This window comes from Nanorana parkeri, unplaced genomic scaffold (genome assembly GCF_000935625.1).
Source record: "Nanorana parkeri isolate BGI_ZX_2015 unplaced genomic scaffold, ASM93562v1 scaffold1212, whole genome shotgun sequence".
Lineage (NCBI taxonomy): Eukaryota > Metazoa > Chordata > Amphibia > Anura > Dicroglossidae > Nanorana > Nanorana parkeri.
This window is the reverse complement of record NW_017307480.1, coordinates 275,225-302,462: the sequence shown is the minus strand read 5'-3', so window position 1 is coordinate 302,462 and position 27,238 is coordinate 275,225. Positions and strand designations below refer to the sequence as shown.

The 27,238-nt window shown below is 47.9% G+C and overlaps 1 protein-coding gene across 1 annotated transcript in view; it reads right to left on the bottom strand.

Annotated features, from left to right (window-relative positions):
- Positions 1-2,024: 2,024 nt before the first annotated feature.
- LOC108797015 (neurogenic locus notch homolog protein 1-like) overlaps positions 2,025-27,238 on the bottom strand; it is a 62,132-nt gene continuing 36,918 nt past the window's right edge. Inside the window, 19 exon segments of the mRNA XM_018568581.1 lie at positions 2,025-3,619; positions 5,255-5,352; positions 5,458-5,605; positions 5,700-5,998; positions 6,398-6,560; positions 8,431-8,515; positions 8,600-8,807; positions 8,895-9,055; positions 10,098-10,430; positions 12,201-12,751; positions 12,835-12,947; positions 19,052-19,303; positions 21,824-21,956; positions 22,050-22,234; positions 22,314-22,467; positions 24,434-24,635; positions 26,241-26,469; positions 26,574-26,726; positions 26,911-27,030. Coding sequence (XP_018424083.1) covers positions 2,336-3,619; positions 5,255-5,352; positions 5,458-5,605; positions 5,700-5,998; positions 6,398-6,560; positions 8,431-8,515; positions 8,600-8,807; positions 8,895-9,055; positions 10,098-10,430; positions 12,201-12,751; positions 12,835-12,947; positions 19,052-19,303; positions 21,824-21,956; positions 22,050-22,234; positions 22,314-22,467; positions 24,434-24,635; positions 26,241-26,469; positions 26,574-26,726; positions 26,911-27,030 — 4,871 coding nt within the window. The 3' untranslated portion in view covers positions 2,025-2,335.

Sequence of the window (27,238 nt, the reverse complement as noted above, 5' to 3'; positions counted from 1 at the left end):
CGATGAGGCTAATGTACAGGTCTACACGTGATCAGACTTTTAGCCCCGTGTCTTGGAGAGAAATCTTCAACATCTAAAACCGATAACAATGTCAATTAAAAATCAACCGTGAAAGGAAATCCTGTGATGAGAGAAATTTCTAGACGACCCAGCAGATCGGTTTCTGGGCTAGGTAGGCCTTGTTCAAAGAAGTTTCATCTTGTATAGGAGCAGTGTGTACAGCGTGCAAAAGAACATCACCGAGCAGCTTTGTTGAAGCCTTAAACGTACCGTTCAGGTCCAGTCTGGAGAGGTCAAACCAGTGGTGGTCAGCGCCATGATGGGAGAGGGCCTCAAGGGTGGCCACTGATATGGGCACATAATAGTCAGTGACTAGACAGTCACAGAAAGCTGTCAGACTGCAAATATGGAACAGGAGATGGTCAGTGACTATGGACATGATACAAGAGATGGTCAGATTGTAGACCTGGGACAGGAGATGGTCAGGAACTATGGACATGATACAAGAGATGGTCAGGCTGTAGATATGGAACAGGAGATGGTCAGGAACTATGGACATGATACAAGAGATGGTCAGATTGCAGACCTGGGACAGAAGATTGTCAGTGACTATGGACATGATACAAGAGATGGTCAGGCTTTAGATATGGAACAGGAGATGGTCAGGAACTATGGACATGATACAAGAGATGGCCAGATTGCAGACCTGGGACAGAAGATGGTCAGTGACTATGGACAATGGTACAAGAGATGGTCAGAGACTACAGGTATGCTACTGGAGAAGGTAAGACATTGCTTACATGCTTCAGGAGACAGTCAGACTGAAGACAAATTACATGAGACTTCTAAATATTATTGCAACCCTCTTACAAATCACAGGCCACCATCTTCTAGGGCCTCAAGGGCCGCAGGTTGGGCACCAGGGGGATTAAACACAGGTCTTGATGTGAGAGCTCAATGAGGCTTTTCATAGGTTTCAGAATTTCTTGAAGCTTGTTGGAAGCCTGCTACTAACTTGTTTAAAGCAACTTCATCAAGATCTCGGTTTACCATCCCCATACAGGAACCAAAGCTTTCTTTAAAGGCTTGCTGTACACATTGCCCTCATACAAGCTGAAGCCAATTCGTACAAGGGTCTTATGGATCCAAAATTAGGAGGAAGATCTGCTTACACCCAATGAGTATTTGCTCCGTGGTCATTGACTCCGAATGTTTTGAAGGCACGGACAACAAGGCATCTAGTATAAAAAAAAAAATATCCCAGCAATTGCAGCCTACAGATTTCTTTCATCACGTTTCCTTTAAGGACTTTCCACTTTTAAAATTGCATATTTTTTAATTCTAGCTAAATGGGTCACCCGAAAAAAGATCTAAGTTGTCCCTTGAAAACAACGTCCTCGGTCTGGTCAACAGAAGAATCTACTTTAGTGTTTTGCGACTGAATTTCACATTAAAAACGGCCATCTGAAAGACAGCGGGTCCGGTTTAATCACACCACGGAAACCGTTCTATCAAGGTATAACATAAACCTGTTTCATGACACCGTTTAACTAAAAAGGACATAAAAGTCTACCACGTAGACACATCTTTTAAAAAGAACTGCAATGTGAAAAATACTGCAAGCAACTATTTCGTTCCAATACCACAGGGCGAAAAAAAAAAAAGGGTTCTTTGAAGGACCTTTCTGCTCCCTCTACATTCCTTGCTAAATTCCGTACCGTTCTCTATCTTACACAGTCCACAAGGCAGTGTGTGAGGAATTGGGGAAAAGAGGGATTAAAAAAAAAAAAAAAAAAGAAGAATAAACTCTTAACTTTATACACAAGTCCATCTAATGACATACGATTAACCCCGGAAGTGGAGCAGTGCAGGGCAGTGAAATTAGCTTAAAATAAAAAAAACACGGGGTGGGGGGGGGGATGCCCTCTTTAAAAATTGTAACATTTCTTTTTTTTTATAGCAAATAATACGATTATAACCGGCGAAAAAAAGAGGGCATAAAAGGTTGCAGTTTTTTTTCTTCTTTTCCTTCAAAACTAATAACGATCGCGTTCGAAAACGTCTGTACAAAAAAAAAAAAGAGTTTTTAAAAATTGGTCCCGTTGTAGATAAAAGTTTTTTTTGTTTTTTTTTCTTCTTCATGGTCCCGTCATAAAACATTCTTATAAAATCACTGGAGACTTCATATTCTGCTTTGTAGCGCTCCAAACACTATACAAGTCGTGGGGTAAAAAAAAGAAAAAGGGGGAAAGTAATGAAAGGTGAACGAGAGAGTCAAAGAGGGGGAAAAAAGGGGGGTGAAGGCACTACAAAGTATTGGCAGGTCTTATGTCGGTCAGGCAAACACCTGCATGTTGTTGGTGTGGTCGGGTAAGTGGGACGTCTGCCCGTGGGTCCCACCTACTACCACTGGGCTGGGGGTAGTGTCAGACCACTCTGACACGGAGCGAGGGGATGGGCTGGACCACTGCTCTGGAGACTCAGGGGAGGGGGTCAGGTAGGGGTGCTCAGTGGGGATGTGTAGATAGTGTTTCGGGGTTTCCTCTTGAGAAGGTACGAAGGTTTGCTGAGGAGGAGCGGTCATAGCTGGTGGCGTCTGGATGCGGCCCTCGCTGGGTACGCTCTGCTGTTTGAAGTAGTTTCCTTCGGTTGCCGTGACCGCCTGAGTTGACCTCTCGGCTACATGTGGCATGCTCTGCTGCCTCAAGTGAGCGGTGTTTGGGGCCACTGGGCCCATCTGGCACTGCGGATCCATGGAGATCTTCACCGGACTCTGCATGGCCATCTGGTTCTGCAGCATCATAACTTGCTGGGCGTGAAGCTGATGTAAGTTAGGCACGGAACCCGCAGGGGCTCCTGCCATGATGTTGCGTGAGGGGTGTGAAGAGGGCACCTGGCTCTGCCACGCGAAGGGAATGCCGCTTGCGCTGAGCATGCCGATATTTAACCCGTTCACCACACAGCTTGGTGCACGCTGCATTGGCACTCTGCCTTGAAGGGCCATCATGGCGTTCCCTTGGGCTTCTCCAATCTCGTTTAGACGAGCCAAAGACACAGCAAAAGGCCCCTCCATAAGGCCATTCACAAGAGGGGTGGAGGGCACGGACAAGGAGCCGAGGTGAAATGTGCCAGGCGCGGCCATTGCTGGGGAGCCAGGATTGCCACTATAAGCACGCGGTGAATCGAGGGAGTCAACAGGCGAGAGTGTTACCGAGCTCTCCAGCAGACCGCCACCGCCAGATGGGCAGTCGAGAGACAGCTTCTTGTTTCGGTTTTTCGCCTCCTTTGCTTCTCCTCGGCTCAGGCTCGCCCCGCCAGCTTTGGAGCTTGCCCGGCGGCTTTTCTTGCCTTGTGGTGTCTGCTTCATATTGCCCATGAAACCGTTAGGAGGACAGAGTAGTGGTGACATGGTGTGTCCTCCCATTGTCCCTTGGGAACCCCTGACCGCATTATGTTCCTCTAGGAGCTGAACGATGTCGTGGTGTAGCCTCTCTTGAGCTATGTCACGAGGGAGGCGGTCCATATGGTCCGTAATCTCGCGATTGGCGTAGTGATCAAGGAGAACTTTTGCAGCTTCATAACTTCCTTCCCGGGCAGCTAGGAACAATGGGGTTTCCTCCTGGAGGGTAGAACAGCAATAAAGGTTACTACATGCATACAGCTACTAGTCAAATATGTTGTAAAATTATAAAAAGAATCAGAGATCATACTTCACAGTCTACTATAGAGAATGGCTTGCGTCTATGGATGGACATACAAACATGACTAGAAGACCTTCTCAAGGACTTCAGCTTGTATAAGAGCAGTGTATACAGCAAGCTTTTACAAAGCATTTGCAGAGCTTTTGAAGTTTCACTCAACTTCAGTTTGAGAATTTTAAGGCAGAACTCCAGGAACTTCCTCCCTTAAGGTCTTCTAGACGGTCTGATGACATCACAACTTCTTCTCTTTCTTACAGCGGCATTGGGTGGGGGTGGCATTCCTCCAGGACTAAGCAGTACTCTTGTAATTATATGCAAGTGCTGCTCAGCCCTGGAGTACTGTGAGCCCAGCCTGCGTGTTGACATATCCCCAAGAGGGGCACGCACTGTGCACATGTGCTCACAGGAAATAGGCAGAATTACAGTGTGTCGTTCTGCCCTGAAGAGAACCACTGGGGCTGGACCGAGGAGGAAGTCAGGGACACTGCTGGAGTAAGGGAAGGACAAGTACATATTGGCACTATAAGGGAACAGGCCACGATAGCCCTTTATTGGCCACAATGGCCCTTCATTGGCCACGATGGCCCTTCATTGGCCACGATGGCCCTTCATTGGCCACGATGGCCCTTCATTGGTACTCCGCCTTGAAGGGCCATCGTGGTGTTCCCTTGGCCTTCTCCAATCTTGTTTAGGCGAACCAAAGACACAGCAAAAGGCCCCTCCATAAGGCCATTAACAAGAGGGGTGAAGGGCACGGACAAGGAGCCAAGGTGAATGAAGGGCATTTCTCCAGGACTAAGTGGTGCTCTTGTAATTATATGTAAGCGCCCCTGGAGTCCTGGAGTACTGCGAACCCAGCCTGTGTTGACGTATCCCCAAGGGGGGCATGCAAACGACACTGTGCTCGCGGGAAACAGGCAAAAGTACAGTGTGTTGTTCTGCCCTGAAGAGAACCAACAGTGCTGGACCGAGGAGGAAGTCGGGGACAGTGCTGGAGTATCGGGAGGACTAGTGAATATTGGTACTATTGGGGAATCTAACAATGAAAAACGAAATCCTGGAGTTACACTTTAAACAGATCTTAATGGGAGGCTGTCACTCTAAACAAGCTTAGTAAGCTTGAGCACTATTTGAAGTTTGTTGACAGTCTGCTTGCAGCTTGTTTAAAGTGACAGTCCGCATCCCATTAGGATCTGTGTAACATCCCCAAACTGGAACTGGAGAGTTCTTTAAAGGTTCCCACAAAGCTGTTTGAAGCTTGCTGTATACACTGCTCTTGCATATACTGTAAGCTGTGTGAAGGCCTCACTAAAGAATGACTTGTGGGCTTGACACATGGTAACAAAGCACTTTTATAAAAGTAAGGCTTGCTGTTTTCTTAAGAATTGGTAGGAAATTGATAACCATGCCTCCATGCCCAGGCGCTCAATCCTCCCCTGCTGCAGAGTTCTAGTCCACACTGATATACTTACATTGAAAAAAGTGATAAAAGAACGTTCAACAAGTGCAAAAAAGTCAGGTCATCCCTGTACACCCCCCCAGTATACACGCACCTTGCTGTCCTGCATGTCCTTGTTGGCTCCATTCTTCAGCAAAGCCATGGCAGCCTCAATGTTATTCACAGCTGCTGCCCAATGAAGAGCCGACTTGCCTGGGGAGGAGTAATGGGAGAAAATACGTCAATCTCATGTTAAAATGCTGCTGATGGAAAAGCAGTACTCATTAAAATAATGGAGGCCATCAGCTCCACACTAACCGAGTTCATCCACAGCATTGACATCAGCGTGGCAGGCGATAAGCTCCTCCACCATCCCCTCCACTGCCAGGCGGGCAGCCAAGATCAGCGCAGTAGAGCCGTCGCCCATTCGAGCGTCTAGGTCTGTGGATCGGTTCCTGATGAGAATCTGTGGGTAGAATTGTTATTAGAGAGGGATTCCGGACATACAAACTATTCAAAGCTGCCACAAGGATAATGATCACATCACAGGGGCAACTTGCCTGAAAAACGCCTTGTGCGTCGGCTGCCACGGCGGCGTGCAGCGGGGTACGTCCTGTATTATCTTGAGCATTGGGATCAGCGCCAGCGTCGAGAAGTCTCTTGGCCGCGTCTGCTCTGGCATACCGCGCTGCAAGATGTAGCGCCGTCTCACCAGTTCGATCCGTCTGTGCCCCAAGAGATGCCCCTTGACAGATGAGGTCGGAGATGGCCGAGGCTTCCCCTTCTTCCTCGTCTTCCTGAGACTCTGGCTCAAGCCCACCTCCCAGGAAGGATGCCAACATCAGCGGGGTGAATCCATCTACAAAAGGAGAACGATCAGATTACCATCACATTCCAGCTAAATGGACAATTTATAAACGGAACCCTAAACCCAACTGGTCCAGGAAATGAAGTTTCGGCGATCTGGAAGACTTTTTTTTTACTTCTTGGAGGCATCAGGTGAAATGGGTGCAGAGGAGAATTCCACACACTTTGTCTTGCCGTCAGAAGTCATAGCAGTGTATGCAGATCACTGAGAAAGCCCCCAGAAACCCCTATATACCCGGGAGACATCAACAGTGTTCTATCTGAAATGTACAGCTTTGTACGGAGTTCGTTCTCACTGTAGCATCCATCCAACTGCTGTGGAACCAACAATCCCAACCCCCTATGCTCAATCTGAACTCATCTCCATAGGAAAAGCAATGGCTTTGCTCACCTGGGCCCCTCACGTTGACATCCATGCCATTAGTCTCATAGTCACCCTGCGGTGGGGTCAGCGCTGTAGCTGGTGGAAGTCGGATGTCTGCAGCGGCTAAGTGGTGCTGCGTCCATGGCCGTGGGTCTACAGGATCCTGGCGACAGGGGGAAAGCTCCTCGGTCTATAGGAAATGGAAGAGACACGGATGTAATCAAATATATCCAGAAACAAAGATCTGTCATTCTATTAAAATTCAACAAAATGGCCGGCACGCCCAGAACCTAACCCCGTGAAATAAATTATTTGCATTCCATTTTTTCCCCATCACATGTGAAGAAGGTTGCAGAGGACCCGATTTCCTTCATAGGCGGAAACTAAAAGTAGCACTCGGCTTCTTTGGGAATAAGTACCGTAGCCTCAGACTTGGAGTACTATGGGGTTAGGGCTTTTCCCCATAGTTCTCCTAAGGGTAACGTGAGGACACAAACTGGCGTCCTCCCGTCACCCTAAGCTCAGTATATAGGGAGCTACAGCTCGCGGTATACTGAGACGCCGCAGCTGAAGCGGATCCCGACAATGTCTGGATCCGCCCAGCTGCGTGAGTGACAGCTGGCTCTGTACCCGCCCCCTCCCCCGTCTGTTCCGCCAGTCAGCGCTGGAGGATCGGAGCGGGGGGGAGGGGGGGGGAATCCAGCCCTCCCCTGTTACGGCAGAGAGCTGTGACAGGATCGAGAGGTGAGGGAACCCGGTATGTGTTTGCTCACTTCCCGATCTACTGAGCCGACCTGTGACCTGTGTAAGAGATCGGCTAGAACTATGAGGATGAGTGAAAAGCACCCCCCTCATAGTTCTCCTTTAACAAAGTACCACGGCGTGTCAATGGAAAGCCAACTGGGCCCGGAGACGACGCAGGTTTTTGATTCATGCCATGTATGCAGACAGGTTTCACTAAGTGCCTACAGGCTCACAATCGGCATATTCGCTACAGGATAGAGAAGCTACACAGAGTCAGCTTCACTGCTCAGAAGTGATATGCATGTTGGGAGTGATGTCACAGCCCTAGGTTTAGCATGCAGCTTCCACGTGAGGTTCCTCAAAAAGTATTTTTGCCATTTATAATTGCCAAATAGTGGACCATTCGCACACATTTCTCTGGAATCATTATATCCATGAGTGGCATTTCATTTTTAGACTCTCCGGAGTGTATATATTTGGACAATACTAATGGCACCCAGTAGGGTGAGGGTGTTTGGGAGGAGACGCAGTTGAGCCTAGAGGTTCACCGAAATGGAAATTTCTAAACAAAAAAAAAAATTGTCAGGCCGAAAATGTTTATTTTAATTTTTTCAAATTTTTTTTTTTTATAAACTTTTTCTTTTTTTTATATTTATTATTTCTTAATTCATTTTTTATTAAATATTCAATCACTTTTTCTGCAGCCCCTGTTATCAATGAAGCAGGAATCCTCTATACTGAGTGTTCCTGTTCATTCATAACATGAGGACAGAGTATGTTTACTATATCCACAATCATGAATGAACAGGAAGTGATGTAGGAGGTGATGTAGATCACTTCCCATTCATTCATAATTGAGGATATAGTACCCATACTCTGACCTCAATTATGTACAAACACTCAGCGATCACTGATCACCAACTGCTTGTACCCGCTCTCCATCCTGACAGTTGTCACAGGAGGCTGAGCGAGCGGAGCAGGGAGGAGAGCCCAGCCTCCTGTGACAGCCCGGCCTGTCTCTGCCCACACACCGCTTTGCCGTTCTGTGACAGGAGGCCGAGCAGTGTGGGACGAGAGATGACGGCCGGCTGTCACTCTCTCCTCCCCGCTGGCACACAGAGCAGCGCCCGGCGGGGGAGGAAAGAAATCACGGATGCGCCGATGTATTGGCACAAAAATTGCACTTTCGGCATTACGCCAAAAGTGCCATTTTCGGCCGATATATCGGTACATCCCCAGTTGAGACCTTTTGCCTATTGACATATGGTATTTAGGAGCTGTATAAGTAGACACTATCTTTATTCCCTGGCACTCACCTTCAGTCTTTTGGTCTCGGGACACTCTGCCTCAGTCCAGTCTTCAGAAGGATCTTCCATAAGACGTTCTGCTTTGGCGATGTTCCTTGAAAGAGAAGCACAGCATGAGCACAGGTAAATGTCAAGACCAATGGGCACACACAACGGAAGGCGCCGGAGCTTTCCTTACTTAAGTCCCAGAGCATCCTGTCCCACGGGCTCACGTCTGTCTCTCTCCTTTTTCAATATAAATCCTTCCGGGAACCATAAGGTGCTGTGGGCTCGTTTCCTTCTGGACACCAGGACGCCCAGCACTGCCACGATCAGGACCAGCAGCCCAGCTACGCCCACTAGTGGAAGAAGGTGCAACGACTGGGGAGGCTCTTCAATCTTATCGCCTGGAAGGAGACACAAAATGATCAATCAATCCGTTTCCCCACCTCGGCTTCATCATCATTTTTAATATTGAATGATATAGGACTTACTGTGCACAGATTTGATTGGATAAGGAAAATGAAGCCTTTCCACTGCGCTCAGCGCAGCCAGGTAATCGGCAGCATGCTTTGTATCCGGGAAGCACTCGGATGGCTCTTTGTCAACCTGCTTTTTACACAGCCGATTGTCGATTTCCAACAACACCTCAGACCTGTCCATAAATAACACAAAGTCACATATGAATCAAACATTTCTATACCCACCAATATTCCCTTACCTCATCCCCAACCCACTTGGAACAAGCATGCTTCTCTTCCACTAGAGTCCCATCAAGACCCTGCAAGTCATACCTGTGGCAGTCTTGCAGTGCCTTATAGTTCCACAACAGCTAAGGACCCGAAGTGTGGATACCCCTGTCCTAGAGCCAAAGGTATCATATCTACTATATCTAGGTGTTCTTTAAGCTGTGGCTGATGGACCTCTCATCTGATGGTGCCTTCATAATTCTGGGTCCAACACCACTTGACAGTGGCATGACACCAGAGATCTTTTAATGCCTGTAAGCGTAACATTATGACCACCACTCTAAGGAGGACATTCTTCCCACTGACCACCAATGTAAGGAGCATTCTTCCCACTGACCACCAATGGAAGGGGCATTCTTCCCACAGACCACCACTCTGAGGACATTCTTCCCACAGACCACCACTCTGAGGACATTCTTCCCACTGACCCCCAATGTAAGGGGCATTCTTCCCAGTGACCTCCAATGTAAGGGGCATTCTTCCCAGTGACCTCCAATGTCAGGGACGTCCTTTCCACTGACCTCCAATGTAAGGGGCAGTCTTCCCAGTGACCTCCAATGTCAGGGACGTCCTTTCCACTGACCCCCAATGTAAGTGGCATTCTTCCCAGTGACCTCCAATGTCAGGGACGTCCTTTCCACTGACCCCCAATGTAAGGGGCAGTCTTCCCGCTGACCCCCAATGTAAGGGACATTCTTCCCACTGACCCCCAATGTAAGGGGCATTCTTCCCACTGACACCCAATGTAAGGGGAATTCTTCCCACTGACCCCCAATGTAAGGGGCATTCTTCCCACTGACCCCCAATGTCAGGGACGTCCTTTCCACTGACCCCCAATGAATTAGTTTTAGCAGGGATTGAGCTACTGTAAGCCTAACATATAAACACTTTCCGTCAGAGCTGTGGGACAGGTGACAAGCATGCTCATCCCACCAGATCGGTACTCACCCTATGATGTCACTGTCCAGCTCTCTCCTAACCCTCCGTTCTGCCACCTGGCCTCTCCTGTACGGTTTAATCATGTACTGCCCATCTTTATCCACACGGAAGCGGAGAGAGGTGCGCAGGATGGCGCTGAGTCTCAGCAGGAATGCTTTACTTTCCTTCAGGAGCTGTTCCGGAGGGAGCAGAACCACAAGGACCAGCACTCCCTCTGCCAGCTGCTCTCCATCCCGGCCTCCGGCACAGTCAAGACCGTCCCAGCCGCATTCCTCCGAGTTACATCCCTGGTCGCACCGACCGTCTCCATAGTGGTCCAAACGGTACTGTTCATAGGCGGGGCTGCGAGAGGGGGGGGGGGGGAAAAAGTGCGTTTGATGCTTGTTCACAATTATAATTGTTCCTTGTGATGATTTTTTATTTTTTTTTACATCCTAAAACATTCTCCAAAATGCCATTACATATCCTTTTATGTTACTCAACTGACAACCAACAAGCTATCATTCATTTCCCCCTTCACGAACATATACTTAAAGGAGAACTATTAGTCACGGCTCTCTGCAGGGATAGATCGAGTAGTGAGCGAGCAACGGTATGTGTTCCCTCACTTCCCGATCTACTGAGCCGACCTGTGACAGTTTCATTGTCACAGGTCGGCTCAGATTATGAGGCTGGGTGCAAATCACTCGCCTCATAATTCTCCTTTAACTTTCTTCTGCTCTCCTGCTTGCTCCTTTCATTGTCGCAAGTCAAAGAAAGCACCTAATACTTTTTGGGTGCACAGGAAGATGAGACAGTGCAAGGCCAATCACAGCGGTCACACAGGAGTCTGTAGGCCTGTGTAACCTATGATTACATTATTTTATAGAGGACTTTCCTTCGTTCCCAGTCACAGGGGATGCTATCTTACATTCAGAAAATGTCTTGTAATTATTTTTTTTTTTTAAAGAATACAAAGTGTTCTTTGATTGGACGAGGTGGAGAGGAGGAAAGGATTATGTCACAATCTGCGTCTCGTCCAATCAGAGAATGTCTTGTATTCATTGACATAAATACAAGGGGGTTTCTGAATGGCAGTGGTGCCGAGCGATCAGTTCCGTGTGTTCAGTATACAGATGGCACGTTACTCAAGCAACAGCCGGAAGAGACCAACGCTGTATACTACACTACAGTGAATCTCTGCGTCCCCAGCGTCCCTCCAGATGTGAGATATGAATATACCCAAACCGGACCAATGTAAAAAAGATGATTCCAGTTTTCAAAGAAATCCTGTAAATTTGACAGCATAAAAATCCTGTAACTTTATTACCCAGAAAACCTTTTCCTCTGTAACTGGCGGCACGTTGTTGCAATTTCAGAGAGGTGCAAAGGTGTCTTGGCCAATAAAGTAATACACTAGGGATACACCGATATCGGTATTTCAGCCTAAATACGAGTACCAATATTTTGTTTTCCGGTACTCGCCGATACCGAAAGCCCCATTAAGGAAGCCAGGCGGCATGTAATGACTCGGCACCCGACTTCCCGATTAGCATGGAAGCCGCCCCCATGCTTCTCGGCACTATGTGACGAGTGTCATTACACGCTGCCCGGCTTCCTGATTGGCTGGGAAGCCGCCTGCATGCTTCCTCGTCACAAGTGACGAGGAAGCATGGAGCCGGCTTCCCAGCCAATCAGGAAGCCGGGCGCCGCGTCTTTACACGGCACCCGGCTTCCTGATTGGCCAGCTTCTTGACCAATCTGGAAGCCGGGCAGTGAGTCATTACACGCTGCTCGGCTTCCTGATTGGCTGGGAAGCCGGCTCCATGCTTGCTCGCCACAAGTGACAAGGGAGCATGGAGCTGACTTCCCTGCCAATCGGAAAGCCGGACGACGTGTAATGACGCGCTGCCCGGCTTCCTGATACAGGAAGTATGGGGCTAGGCATCGAAACATTAGGGCGAGTACGAGTACTCTCCCAAATAATCGGCATTGGCACCGACACTAGTATCGGTGCATCCCTAGTGGACCCTATGTGGTGCCTGTTCTAGGCCCTTTAATGTTTGAGAGGTATAAAATAAAACACTGGACAGGCTCCCCCTCAAGTCCTCCACAGCATTTCTGGTCCCTTACTTGCAGCTGCGCTCGGTCTTCTCCCGGCAGTCAAAGTTGTCGAACAGACAGTCGGCCGACGCGCACTCCGGATCGCATCTGGAATTATTGAACAGGAGGGAACAGCTTTGCCCGAGGCAGTCCTTCCACGGGTTATCCACAGACAGAGCGCAATCTCCACCATCCCAGTGACATTCTGGAGAATTGCACTCCCGGTCACAGCGGCCATCTCCGATCTTGTTGAGGCACTGTGGTGGGCTACATTCCTGAACTGGTGGGGCCACAGTCGGGTCTTTTATATCACACCGTGTGCCAGTAAAGTACTGCGGGCAGTGGCAGATGAAGTAGGGGAACTTGTCGGCAGAGACACACCGAGCTCCATTTTGGCAAGGCGATGTAGAGCAGGGCAAAGGGGGAGTTTTTGAGGTGACATTAATTAAGGTACGGCAGACAATGCCTGGGGGGCAAACACACTGAGGGCCCTGAGGTGAAGGGACACAGGAGGAGCCAGATGGGCAATTAACGTCTCGACAGAAATTTAGAGGCCGCTCACAGGAGGGTCCAGCGAAACCCTACAACACGATAAGAATGTTATGAGTAAATGAAGTATGCAGAATGGCGTAGCTTTCATCAAGTTTGAAGGACAAGTACTTACTGTAGTACATCGGCAGGTGTACCCAAGAGGGGTATTTACTGTCACACGGCAGACACCTCCATTTTGACAAGGCCGAGACTCGCATGTGTTAACCACACTCTGGCAGCGGCGGCCTGAAACATAATTATACATTACTTAATATAACATTCCTGCACTAGAAATATAAGCCAAGACCAATAGGTGGCCCCCCTGCTTGTTAGGGATTTACTGAAGAAAAAAAATGAAAGTTTCCATCTAAAGTCTAATTCCACCTTTCTGACCATGTTAGATACCTCTCTCTCTCTCTAGATATCTCTCTCTCTCTCTCTCTCTAGATAGCTCTCTCTCTCTCTAGATAGCTCTCTCTCTCTCTAGATAGCTCTCTCTCTCTCTAGATAGCTCTCTCTCTCTCTAGATAGCTCTCTCTCTCTCTAGATAGCTCTCTCTCTCTCTAGATAGCTCTCTCTCTCTCTAGATAGCTCTCTCTCTCTCTAGATAGCTCTCTCTCTCTCTAGATAGCTCTCTCTCTCTCTAGATAGCTCTCTCTCTCTCTAGATAGCTCTCTCTCTCTCTAGATAGCTCTCTCTCTCTCTAGATAGCTCTCTCTCTCTCTAGATAGCTCTCTCTCTCTCTAGATAGCTCTCTCTCTCTCTAGATAGCTCTCTCTCTCTCTAGATAGCTCTCTCTCTCTCTAGATAGCTCTCTCTCTCTCTAGATAGCTCTCTCTCTCTCTAGATAGCTCTCTCTCTCTCTAGATAGCTCTCTCTCTCTCTAGATAGCTCTCTCTCTCTCTAGATAGCTCTCTCTCTCTCTAGATAGCTCTCTCTCTCTCTAGATAGCTCTCTCTCTCTCTAGATAGCTCTCTCTCTCTCTAGATAGCTCTCTCTCTCTCTAGATAGCTCTCTCTCTCTCTAGATAGCTCTCTCTCTCTCTAGATAGCTCTCTCTCTCTCTAGATAGCTCTCTCTCTCTCTAGATAGCTCTCTCTCTCTCTAGATAGCTCTCTCTCTCTCTAGATAGCTCTCTCTCTCTCTAGATAGCTCTCTCTCTCTCTAGATAGCTCTCTCTCTCTCTAGATAGCTCTCTCTCTCTCTAGATAGCTCTCTCTCTCTCTAGATAGCTCTCTCTCTCTCTAGATAGCTCTCTCTCTCTCTAGATAGCTCTCTCTCTCTCTAGATAGCTCTCTCTCTCTCTAGATAGCTCTCTCTCTCTCTAGATAGCTCTCTCTCTCTCTAGATAGCTCTCTCTCTCTCTAGATAGCTCTCTCTCTCTCTAGATAGCTCTCTCTCTCTCTAGATAGCTCTCTCTCTCTCTAGATAGCTCTCTCTCTCTCTAGATAGCTCTCTCTCTCTCTAGATAGCTCTCTCTCTCTCTAGATAGCTCTCTCTCTCTCTAGATAGCTCTCTCTCTCTCTAGATAGCTCTCTCTCTCTCTAGATAGCTCTCTCTCTCTCTAGATAGCTCTCTCTCTCTCTAGATAGCTCTCTCTCTCTCTAGATAGCTCTCTCTCTCTCTAGATAGCTCTCTCTCTCTCTAGATAGCTCTCTCTCTCTCTAGATAGCTCTCTCTCTCTCTAGATAGCTCTCTCTCTCTCTAGATAGCTCTCTCTCTCTCTAGATAGCTCTCTCTCTCTCTAGATAGCTCTCTCTCTCTCTAGATAGCTCTCTCTCTCTCTAGATAGCTCTCTCTCTCTCTAGATAGCTCTCTCTCTCTCTAGATAGCTCTCTCTCTCTCTAGATAGCTCTCTCTCTCTCTAGATAGCTCTCTCTCTCTCTAGATAGCTCTCTCTCTCTCTAGATAGCTCTCTCTCTCTCTAGATAGCTCTCTCTCTCTCTAGATAGCTCTCTCTCTCTCTAGATAGCTCTCTCTCTCTCTAGATAGCTCTCTCTCTCTCTAGATAGCTCTCTCTCTCTCTAGATAGCTCTCTCTCTCTCTAGATAGCTCTCTCTCTCTCTAGATAGCTCTCTCTCTCTCTAGATAGCTCTCTCTCTCTCTAGATAGCTCTCTCTCTCTCTAGATAGCTCTCTCTCTCTCTAGATAGCTCTCTCTCTCTCTAGATAGCTCTCTCTCTCTCTAGATAGCTCTCTCTCTCTCTAGATAGCTCTCTCTCTCTCTAGATAGCTCTCTCTCTCTCTAGATAGCTCTCTCTCTCTCTAGATAGCTCTCTCTCTCTCTAGATAGCTCTCTCTCTCTCTAGATAGCTCTCTCTCTCTCTAGATAGCTCTCTCTCTCTCTAGATAGCTCTCTCTCTCTCTAGATAGCTCTCTCTCTCTCTAGATAGCTCTCTCTCTCTCTAGATAGCTCTCTCTCTCTCTAGATAGCTCTCTCTCTCTCTAGATAGCTCTCTCTCTCTCTAGATAGCTCTCTCTCTCTCTAGATAGCTCTCTCTCTCTCTAGATAGCTCTCTCTCTCTCTAGATAGCTCTCTCTCTCTCTAGATAGCTCTCTCTCTCTCTAGATAGCTCTCTCTCTCTCTAGATAGCTCTCTCTCTCTCTAGATAGCTCTCTCTCTCTCTAGATAGCTCTCTCTCTCTCTAGATAGCTCTCTCTCTCTCTAGATAGCTCTCTCTCTCTCTAGATAGCTCTCTCTCTCTCTAGATAGCTCTCTCTCTCTCTAGATAGCTCTCTCTCTCTCTAGATAGCTCTCTCTCTCTCTAGATAGCTCTCTCTCTCTCTAGATAGCTCTCTCTCTCTCTAGATAGCTCTCTCTCTCTCTAGATAGCTCTCTCTCTCTCTAGATAGCTCTCTCTCTCTCTAGATAGCTCTCTCTCTCTCTAGATAGCTCTCTCTCTCTCTAGATAGCTCTCTCTCTCTCTAGATAGCTCTCTCTCTCTCTAGATAGCTCTCTCTCTCTCTAGATAGCTCTCTCTCTCTCTAGATAGCTCTCTCTCTCTCTAGATAGCTCTCTCTCTCTCTAGATAGCTCTCTCTCTCTCTAGATAGCTCTCTCTCTCTCTAGATAGCTCTCTCTCTCTCTAGATAGCTCTCTCTCTCTCTAGATAGCTCTCTCTCTCTCTAGATAGCTCTCTCTCTCTCTAGATAGCTCTCTCTCTCTCTAGATAGCTCTCTCTCTCTCTAGATAGCTCTCTCTCTCTCTAGATAGCTCTCTCTCTCTCTAGATAGCTCTCTCTCTCTCTAGATAGCTCTCTCTCTCTCTAGATAGCTCTCTCTCTCTCTAGATAGCTCTCTCTCTCTCTAGATAGCTCTCTCTCTCTCTAGATAGCTCTCTCTCTCTCTAGATAGCTCTCTCTCTCTCTAGATAGCTCTCTCTCTCTCTAGATAGCTCTCTCTCTCTCTAGATAGCTCTCTCTCTCTCTAGATAGCTCTCTCTCTCTCTAGATAGCTCTCTCTCTCTCTAGATAGCTCTCTCTCTCTCTAGATAGCTCTCTCTCTCTCTAGATAGCTCTCTCTCTCTCTAGATAGCTCTCTCTCTCTCTAGATAGCTCTCTCTCTCTCTAGATAGCTCTCTCTCTCTCTAGATAGCTCTCTCTCTCTCTAGATAGCTCTCTCTCTCTCTAGATAGCTCTCTCTCTCTCTAGATAGCTCTCTCTCTCTCTAGATAGCTCTCTCTCTCTCTAGATAGCTCTCTCTCTCTCTAGATAGCTCTCTCTCTCTCTAGATAGCTCTCTCTCTCTCTAGATAGCTCTCTCTCTCTCTAGATAGCTCTCTCTCTCTCTAGATAGCTCTCTCTCTCTCTAGATAGCTCTCTCTCTCTCTAGATAGCTCTCTCTCTCTCTAGATAGCTCTCTCTCTCTCTAGATAGCTCTCTCTCTCTCTAGATAGCTCTCTCTCTCTCTAGATAGCTCTCTCTCTCTCTAGATAGCTCTCTCTCTCTCTAGATAGCTCTCTCTCTCTCTAGATAGCTCTCTCTCTCTCTAGATAGCTCTCTCTCTCTCTAGATAGCTCTCTCTCTCTCTAGATAGCTCTCTCTCTCTCTAGATAGCTCTCTCTCTCTCTAGATAGCTCTCTCTCTCTCTAGATAGCTCTCTCTCTCTCTAGATAGCTCTCTCTCTCTCTAGATAGCTCTCTCTCTCTCTAGATAGCTCTCTCTCTCTCTAGATAGCTCTCTCTCTCTCTAGATAGCTCTCTCTCTCTCTAGATAGCTCTCTCTCTCTCTAGATAGCTCTCTCTCTCTCTAGATAGCTCTCTCTCTCTCTAGATAGCTCTCTCTCTCTCTAGATAGCTCTCTCTCTCTCTAGATAGCTCTCTCTCTCTCTAGATAGCTCTCTCTCTCTCTAGATAGCTCTCTCTCTCTCTAGATAGCTCTCTCTCTCTCTAGATAGCTCTCTCTCTCTCTAGATAGCTCTCTCTCTCTCTAGATAGCTCTCTCTCTCTCTAGATAGCTCTCTCTCTCTCTAGATAGCTCTCTCTCTCTCTAGATAGCTCTCTCTCTCTCTAGATAGCTCTCTCTCTCTCTAGATAGCTCTCTCTCTCTCTAGATAGCTCTCTCTCTCTCTAGATAGCTCTCTCTCTCTCTAGATAGCTCTCTCTCTCTCTAGATAGCTCTCTCTCTCTCTAGATAGCTCTCTCTCTCTCTAGATAGCTCTCTCTCTCTCTAGATAGCTCTCTCTCTCTCTAGATAGCTCTCTCTCTCTCTAGATAGCTCTCTCTCTCTCTAGATAGCTCTCTCTCTCTCTAGATAGCTCTCTCTCTCTCTAGATAGCTCTCTCTCTCTCTAGATAGCTCTCTCTCTCTCTAGATAGCTCTCTCTCTCTCTAGATAGCTCTCTCTCTCTCTAGATAGCTCTCTCTCTCTCTAGATAGCTCTCTCTCTCTCTAGATAGCTCTCTCTCTCTCTAGATAGCTCTCTCTCTCTCTAGATAGCTCTCTCTCTCTCTAGATAGCTCTCTCTCTCTCTAGATAGCTCTCTCTCTCTCTAGATAGCTCTCTCTCTCTCTAGATAGCTCTCTCTCTCTCTAGATAGCTCTCTCTCTCTCTAGATAGCTCTCTCTCTCTCTAGATAGCTCTCTCTCTCTCTAGATATCTCTCTCTCTCTAGATATATATATATAGGGCAGGGGTGTCCTTCAAACTAAAAATCCCAACATGCCTCTAGGAGTCATGCCTGTAACTCTGTCTTGTGATGCCTCATGGGACTTGTAGTTCTACAACAGCTGTAGGGCCAGAGATGCCCACCCCTGATATAGGGTGCAACATGGAACATGGTGCCATTCCGCAGCCACCTGCCCACAACCAACCACTCCCCCCCACTTACATGATTCGTGGGGTTCTCTCTGCACCGTCCTGTAAATGTCGGCGTGGCTACAAGTCCCATCTACCGTTGTAGAGCTCAACGGAGAACAAGTGACGTCAACGCACTTTTAGTCCATTGATAACTTCCTCCACCTTCATAACTCCATACAGACATGGGGCTGGGGAAAGTCTACAGGAGCCTGTGCACTGCACCCGTGATCCACTCAGGGCCAGAGCTAGACCAGCTACTTGCACCCCCCTCCCGTGGCGCACAACCCCCAATCCCCCCACCCCGCATAGCCCCATTCTCCTGCAGGTTAGCTTCTGCAGGCGACAGGTGGATGTAATTTAATTTGAAATAGCCAATAGCAGACTGGCTATTGAAACCACACCCACTTAGCAGAGGAGTGAACCTGAGAAAGTTGTCTCTCAGTTGTGCTCCTCTGCTCAGTGGGCGGGTGCAATAGCCGGCCTGCTATTGGCTTTTGCAATTTGAAATAGATGGGGGGTGCCATGGTCAAGGCTGCACTCTAGGTAGCAGTGCGCCCTAGGCGGCTGCCTAGTTTGCCTAGTGGCAGCACCAGCCCTGAATCCACTGATCGCGGTTCCAATGCAAAAACAAAAAATGTATGTTTCCTCTTTTTTTGCAAAAGGTGCATTTATTACATTTTTGGGCAAAAAGTGGAATATTCCTTTAAAGCTCAACACCAACCCTACTATCAGTCTGACACACTTGCTCTCTTATACAGAAATTGCTTACTCTGATTTAGTTGCATTCTGTGAGCTCCTCATAATGTGCATTAGAAGCTGCAGCAAGTAAGAGCCCGCCTCATTTCCTGGCTGCAGGACATCCAGCATCTTCTAGCCCCTTTTCCTCCCCAGCATGACTGTCCCAGGCCCCCTTTTATCCATTTGGTTTCAGCTACTTCAACTGTCAGCTTTTCTTAACGAACGTATACACTTAACTAGTTGCAGGTTCCAGTAGCTGCTGCCTATAAAGGTGGATCCTTGCCAGCATTCCCTTCTTCCCTCCATTACACAACAATCTCACCTGTATAGCCATTCTTGCATATGCACTGATAATCATTAGCCATCTGGATGCAGTCGCGGGTGTTGAGTGCCACACAAGGTCCAGACAGGCACTCGTTGATGTCGCCCTCGCACCTCTCGCCGGTGTATCCTGGAGGGCAGTTGCAGCGGTAGCCCCCAACTTTATCCACACAGGTGCCGTTGTTCAGACACTTGGGCTGGCCAGAACTGGTGAGAGTGGAGCAGTCATCTTCATTGATCTCACACAGCACTCCTATGGAATTAGAAATACAATGCGGTCATAAAAGTCCAGGAGAAAGCAAAACGATATTCTTACATAACAGGAGCGTCTAAAGCAGGACACAGCCGAAGGAAAACCCAACGTGGGGACACACATGTGCAGTATGGAGGGAATAATACTAGGGATGCACCGATATATTGGACGAATAGGACACTTTTGGCTAAATGCCGAAAGTGCCATTTTTGTGCCGATACATCGGCGCATCCCTCGTTTCTTTCCTCCCTGCTGGGCGCTGCTCTGTGTCCCAGCGGGGAGGAGAGAAAGTAAGAGCCGGCCGATCGCTGTGAGCGGCCGGTGTCTATCCTCCCACACTGCTCGGCCGCCTATCACAGTGCAGGTGCAGCAGGGCGGTGTGGGGGTCCACACCGCCCTGCTGCACAAAAACGTCACAGACATCCAAATAAGCCGACGTTTCGGGGCCGCGCAGGGTCCCTTCCTCAAGGCAGAAAGACGTGACGTGATCTGCTTCTTTTCCTGTACCATTTTGGATCATAGTGCTAGGTATACCCTAAAGTAACATTATGGCAGCTGCTGAAAATGGATTTTACTCGCAATACAACTAAAAATGTGCATGTACTGTATTCAGTGCTCACTTTAAAACAAATATTTGTCATTGCTATTTATTGAACCTGAAAAAAAATATCAGACGGTCTCAGCATTAGTGGTATCCTGTGATACAATCTTTTTTTTGCATATTTTATGCAGATACAAATCAATAATAAATGTTTTATGTAGTTATAGCAAATATTTGCTCTGAACCATGTGCTGGCATACGGTACTAGAAACAAAGGGGATGACATTTGTTTAGGGAAAGCTGTGATACAAAATGAAGGAGCCATTACAACCTGGCACATTTCAGTCATTGCATCGATTAGGGATATGCGAGATCCCTACATCGGCCGTTTCAGCCTAGCGTTCCTCCAGAGGTTTGGCCTGTGGCTGATTGACCTGCCATTTGATGGTGCCTGGATATCTTGGGGGTAACACCGCTTGGCAGAGTCAGTGGCATAAACCCATTTCGCTTTTTAGCGGTCTGTAAAAATGGCAATCTGACCACCAATGTAAGGAGCATTCTTCCCACTGACCGCCAATGTAAGGAGCATTCTTCCCACTGACCCCCAATATAAGGCGCATTCTTCCCACTGATCACCAATGTAAGGCACATTCTTCCCACTGACCCAACGAAAGGAACATTCTTCCCACTGATCACCAATGTTAGTATCATTCTTCCCAATGTAAGGAGCATTGCTTCATCTGACAGCCAACGTAAGAGGCATTCTACCCACCACTGACCGCCAACGTAAGGGGCATTCTTCCCACCACTGACCGCCCACGTAAGGGGCATTCTTCCCACTGACCGCCAATGTGAGGGGCATTCTTCCCACTGACCACCAATGTAAGGAACATTTTTTCCACTGACCACCAATGTAAGGAACATTCTTCCCACTGACCACCAATGTAAGGGGCCTTCTTCCCACCACTGACGGCCAACGTAAGGGGCATTCTTCCCACCACTGACCGCCAACGTAAGAGGCATTCTTCCCACCACTGACCGCCAACGTAAGGGGCATTCTTCCCACTGACCGCCAATGTGAGGGGCATTAATCCCACTGACCACCAATGTAAGGAACATTTTTTTCACTGACCACCAATGTAAGGAACATTCTTCCCACTGACCACCAATGTAAGGGGAATTCTTCCCACTGACCGCCAATGTAAGGAGCATTCTTCCCACTGACCGCCAATGTAAAGGGTATTCCTCCCACCACTGACGGCCAACGTAAGGGGCATTCTTCCCACCACTGACGGCCAACGTAAGGGGCATTCTTCCCACCACTGACCGCCAACGTAAGGGGCATTCTTCCCACCACTGACCGCCAACGTAAGGGGCATTTTTCCCACCACTGACCGCCAACGTAAGGGGCATTCTTCCCACCACTGACGGCCAACGTAAGGGGCATTCTTCCCACCACTGACCGCCAACGTAAGGGGCATTCTTCCCACCACTGACCGCCAACGTAAGGGGCATTTTTCCCACCACTGACCGCCAATGTAAGGGGCATTCTTCCCACCACTGACGGCCAACGTAAGGGGCATTCTTCCCACCACTGACGGCCAATGTAAGGGGCATTCTTCCCACCACTGACCGCCAACGTAAGGGGCATTCTTCCCACTGACCGCCAATGTAAGGGGCATGCTTCCCACTGACCACCAATGTAAGGAACATTCTTCCCACTGACCACCAATGTAAGGAACATTCTTCCCACTGACCACCAATGTAAGGGGAATTCTTCCCACTGACCACCAATGTAAGGAGCATTCTTCCCACTGACCACCAATGTAAGGGGAATTCTTCCCACTGACCGCCAATATAAGGAGCATTCTTCCCACTGACCGCCAATGTAAAGGGTATTCCTCCCACCAAGACCTGGAAATTACTTCAAGGGTTTCATTGGGGGTAAAAAAGGTTGACAAAAAGGTCTACATGCTTACCAAGGGTTCCTGGCGGACAGGAGCAGATGTAACGACCAATCAGGTCAATACAGGATCCTCCATTCTGACACGGGTGAGACTGGCACTCATTTATGTTAATTTCACAGTTCGTTCCTTCAAATCCAGCCGGGCACTAGAGAAACAGAAGAACGTTAAACATGAACAAAAACAAAAAACCAAGGTGATGATATAATCTTGTCTCTTTAGATTCTTTAGTCTTCCTCACCTCACACACATAACCGCCAAGGTAGCTGTGGCAAGACCCTCCGTTAAGACAAGGATCGGGGTCACACTGGTTGATGGGCGTCTCACAGTAGCTGCCAGTGTAGCCCCCTCTGCAGAAACACTTGTGAGAGTTGCCGGTGTTCATACAGGTTCCCCCAGCGTGGCAGAGCGTATCCACACGAACACCTATCACAAAAACAATATGTAACGGTCCATGGCATAAGCCCTTGTCCTGCTTTTACCCACTTTTAGCCCTTATACGCACCTTTCCTGTTTGCTGCTACGTCACAAGAGACACGTGGGATATCACAGTAACTTCCTGTCCATCCAGGTAGACACTCACATCGGATAGACGGGCCTATCTGAGTGCAACGGCCCCCATTCTGGCAAGGGGAGCGGCGGCAAAGTTCCAGCAAGTTCTGGAACAGAGAGGCAGAGGAACTGTTAACATTGGCAAATATACTCATGCTTAATGTTGGTAAAAAGAAGCAACACATAAAAGGGAATATTCACCCAAAATCTGAATGTTTGAGAACCTGAGTGAAACTTTAATCATCTTGATGGTGAAGGAACGCAAAGAACACTTTGGAAAGTCACTTTTACACTCCTCTCGAAACTTAACATTTTAACTATTTCTGACATAGAATTTGGAAAAGTCAGATGCTGACGTTTCTTCAACTGCCAAAGATCAAGGACATTGAAGTTAAAGGAGAACTATGAGGCGAGTGATTTTCACTTACCCTCATAGTGCGAGCCGACGTGCGACAATGAGACTGTCACAGGTCGCCTCTATAGATCGGGATTTGAGCGAACACATACCGTCGCTCACTCACTTTCCGATCTCCCTGCACAGAGCGGACTGTCGAGTCACTTTTCACCGCAGGGATTCCCCCCTTCCGCGCTCCGATCATCCAGCGCTGAGGGGCGGAATAAACAGGGGGGGAGGGCACAGCTGGCTCTGCCTATAGATAGGCAGAGCCTGCTGTCAATCAGCCAGCTGGGAGAATCTCAACAGTATTGTCAGGATCCATCCCAGCTGCGGCGCTATAGCAATAGCTCGCTATATACTGGGCTTTGGGTCACGGGAGGACGATAGTATATGCCCTCCCGTGACCCTAAAGAGAACTATGGGATGAAAAGGTTACCCCACAGTTCTCTTTTAAAGGATAAATGTTAAAGTACAAGTCTGTGTGTCTGCATTTCATATTATACATGCAACGGCTCAGCATACTGCAGTATAGCTTCATATCATGATGCAGGTCTTGCTTACCACCACAGTTTTTGCAATAAACAATTATGGTGCTTTCTATTACTACTGCCTAGAGAACATCTAGGAGGGTTATCCGGCGCTTTCCTGTACCATGCAGACGCACCGGAGGTGACTGGCAAAACTACACCTCCCCGCATTCCTAGCACCTTTTGCCCACAGTGAGGCATCTTTATGTGAATGGCCCTTGCAGCCCCGTGGGGGTGATATATGTGCTGTCCACGTGTGCTGATGAGCTCACAGTGTTCGATCAAAGTTTGTGACCAGTCAAAGTGGTCACACATTTTAACGTAATCCCGCCCAGTTTTACAGCGGTGGAATGTGTGACCGCACATTAGCGCAAGCGTTCCGATGCTTTCTCAGCTGTTCCATGGCAGATCGGCTCACTGCGCATGTGCAGGATAATCGATCTGCATTACCCCCACCTGCCTGGAACAGCTGATCGGTCCTCAAATGTCACCTCTATCCGTCTTTGTGAGTGCGGTGGAATATAAGATCGCAGTCACAAAGTCGGATAGAAGTGACATTTGAGGACCGATCAGCTGTTCCAGGCAGATGGGGGTAATGTAGATCGATTCTCCTGCACATGCGATCTGCCCTGGAACAGCTGACAAAGTGTTGGAATGTTTGACCCAATGGGTGGTCACATATTCCGCCGCTGTAAAACTGGGCGGGATTAAGTGTAAATGTGGCACCACGTGACCGGTCACACATTCTAACGTAGTCACAAACTTTGATAGAACACAGGCAAATCGTACAGTGCTGGGCAGTATAAGGCGGGCATGTGCAATGCTAAAGCAGAGATGACTAATCTGTGTCTGTACAGTAACAAGGGTAATGACCACATTGCATCACCCCGTCATGCTGTTGTCTAATACAGCCGGGCAGACACAAACTGCGGCATTGCAGGAGCAGGTGAAAAAGTCACCACTGCAGAGGAACTTAAATAAAACCCGGACGTCATTTTAAAAAGGTAAATTCTGAGATTTTCAGTCCATGTGAAAGAATCAGGGACAGCGCTGAGGATTACCTGGTGATGCTGCAAGGATTTTTTTCAACCATTGCCCCCCCCAATTTATCAGAAATTTGTTTACAGCAATCTGCCACATCCTGCTCACCTGGCACTGCGCCCCTGTGTATCCATTGGGACAGATACAGCGATAGGACTCTACCCTGTCCACACACACAGCTCCATTCTGGCAGGGTCGGGAAGCGCACTCATCCACTTCGTGTTGGCAGTGAGAACCGGTGAAGCCAGGGCGGCAGATGCAGGTGTAAGTGTCCACGCCGTCTACGCAGGTTCCACCATTAAAGCAGGAGCTGCAGATAACAGATGTACAAATGCAATAAGTACAGCGACTGCGCCCAAAAGCATGGACAGAAAATCGTATACATCAATTCATTCAACTTTAGCTTTAAGTCAATCATTCCAGTGGAGCCAAATGCACTCTGTTCAGAGTTATATGATCGCTTCTGTGAGCAAAGCCAGGAGCATGCATAAAACGTATGACCTCTTCCATATCGCCATGGCCACAACGACATAATTTCATGCCCACTCATGAATGAAACCTTACTTATAAATCTATCAAAAGGCAATTTAGTAAGTGAGGTTTGTTATTTGCATCTATGACAATGAAGATACTGTTCCTTCCTTGAATTATGTTGTGCTCTATCTGAAGGTGGCATGGAGTAAAGTGAACCTGTGACCAATCTTTGCACATTTCGAGTATATCAATAATATTTACAAGCAGGAAATGAGCTTTACCTTTCATGTTACTCCCATATTTAGGGTGCAAGATGAAGCATGGTTGCAATTAACATCCCCTAAACCTATACCGCTCCCCCTTTACTTGGATCATATGGTGCATCTTCCAAGGGAATCCTTGAATTTTTTGGTTATCTTAAAGTGGTTGTGCACCACCCGCAAAGCCATCTTACCGAGGTAAATTAATATACTACAGGTCCCATCTTCCACTACAGCAGGTGGGACATTCGCAAAGCATGCCGGCTATCCCTCACCGCTCTGCAGTTCAGCCTTACTTTCTTCAGCTAGAACCTTCGTATGGACCCGAGGCTGTGGAAAAGCTGTGCAAGAGCCCGATTGGGACTGAAGCGCACTGGACCGCATTCCGGCCGGCTCACTGTTTTGGGGCGAGAGGGGGAGTAGCGGTACAGTGAAGTCAATGGCAACGCAGCCACGCCCTCCCGGCCGCAATGCGATCACCCGCACCCGAACGCATTGCCTGCGTCCCAGTCAGAAAAAATGCTGCGGAGGTTGTGGCTGCGGTGCCATTGACTTAAATACACCACCACGCCCCCCCCCCTCCCCCCCAAAACAAGTGAGTCGGGCGAAAATGCAATCCAGTGCATTCAGACACCAATCGGGCCGGAACGCACTGTGGCTCGTGTGAACTAGACCTTAGACCCCAATCACAATCAGCGACATGGTGAATTGCGCGTTTTTGCACGACAAGGTCGTGCAATATTGCCAGTAATGCGCGACACCAGTGAGTCTATTGGGGCCGAATTGTGCGACATCCTCCGAAAAAAGGGTCATGGACGAGCTACAGGCGACATTGAGCTGTGACATGTGAACAGCTCCATTGAAATGCATTGGACAAGCTACAGAGCGATATTGCGTGGAAATATGCGCGATTTCAGAGCGGAAATTGCGCGTCTTAAATCAATGTTGATACATTTACTAATGGCTCAATCAATGTCAATGTTCGCAGCTGATGCCTGAACTGATGAGGATGATTGCTCCAGTGTGTGCAGCTACAGAGGTCAGCTATGAAGCTCATTAACAAGTGTGAATGTTCATAGCTTGGTTACATTTTAAGATCTTCCCAAACTGATACATTTAGAAGTGGATATCCTGCAGGCTGATCTAAAAACGGTTTCCAACTTGGCCTTCACAGAACCTACCTCTCAGTACAGTCCGGTATGTTGGTTTCGCAGACTGGCCCCGTGTATCCCGGCGCACAGGAGCACACGTAGCTGTTAACATAATCCAAGCAGGTGGCTCCGTAGCGGCACGGGTTACTAAGACATTCATTGATCTCATTCACGCATCTCGGTCCGGTGAAGCCAGGCAGACATGTGCAGGAGTACGAATTCACGCCATCTTTGCAGGAACCGCCATTAAGACATGGATCTAAGAGTGCAGGAAAAAAAAGAGCAAAGGAAATGAAAAAAACTTACAGGCTGGTCGCATTAAAACAGGATTGTTTTTTGGTTTCTTTTTAAACTGCGACTTACTTGGTGAACAATCATTATAATCAGTCTCACAGTTGTTACCAGTGTAACCTGGCTTACAGACACAGTTGTATCCCCCTGGAAGGTTGGCGCACTGTCCACCATTTTGGCAAGGGCTCCTGTTGCACTCATCCACATCAATGTCACATGTGTCACCTATAATAGTAAGTGGCAAAATTACCCAGTATTCTATGACGCACATGCCTTCCAGCACCAGCCGCACGCATGTATGTGGCAGCTTGACCCTAAAGCCCACCGCTGTGCTGCCACATGCATGCCTATGGCTGGCGGCAACGGGTTTATTTATTACCCTCAAAAAGCATGTGAATGTGACAGTTACCTTCCCATCCAGAAAGACATTTGCAGGTGTAGCTTTCATAGTCTGCAGATGCTGTGCAGACACCGCCATTATGACAAGGCTCAGAGCTGCAGGGCACAAGGAGGGTCTCGCATGTCTGGCCTGGAAGGAAAACAGAAAAGAACCATTTAAACATTATAGCTTTGTGATCTCACTCTGCACCCCACACATCATTTACATATTGCCTCAGCAACAACCTATCCCTGCAATACAGAAAAGAAGAGGAAGCTCCTGTGACAAAACAGATTAGCAAGAAGACTGCAGGAAAAAGGTATGCATAGGGTGTCGGGGGGGGGGGGGGGGGGGGGGG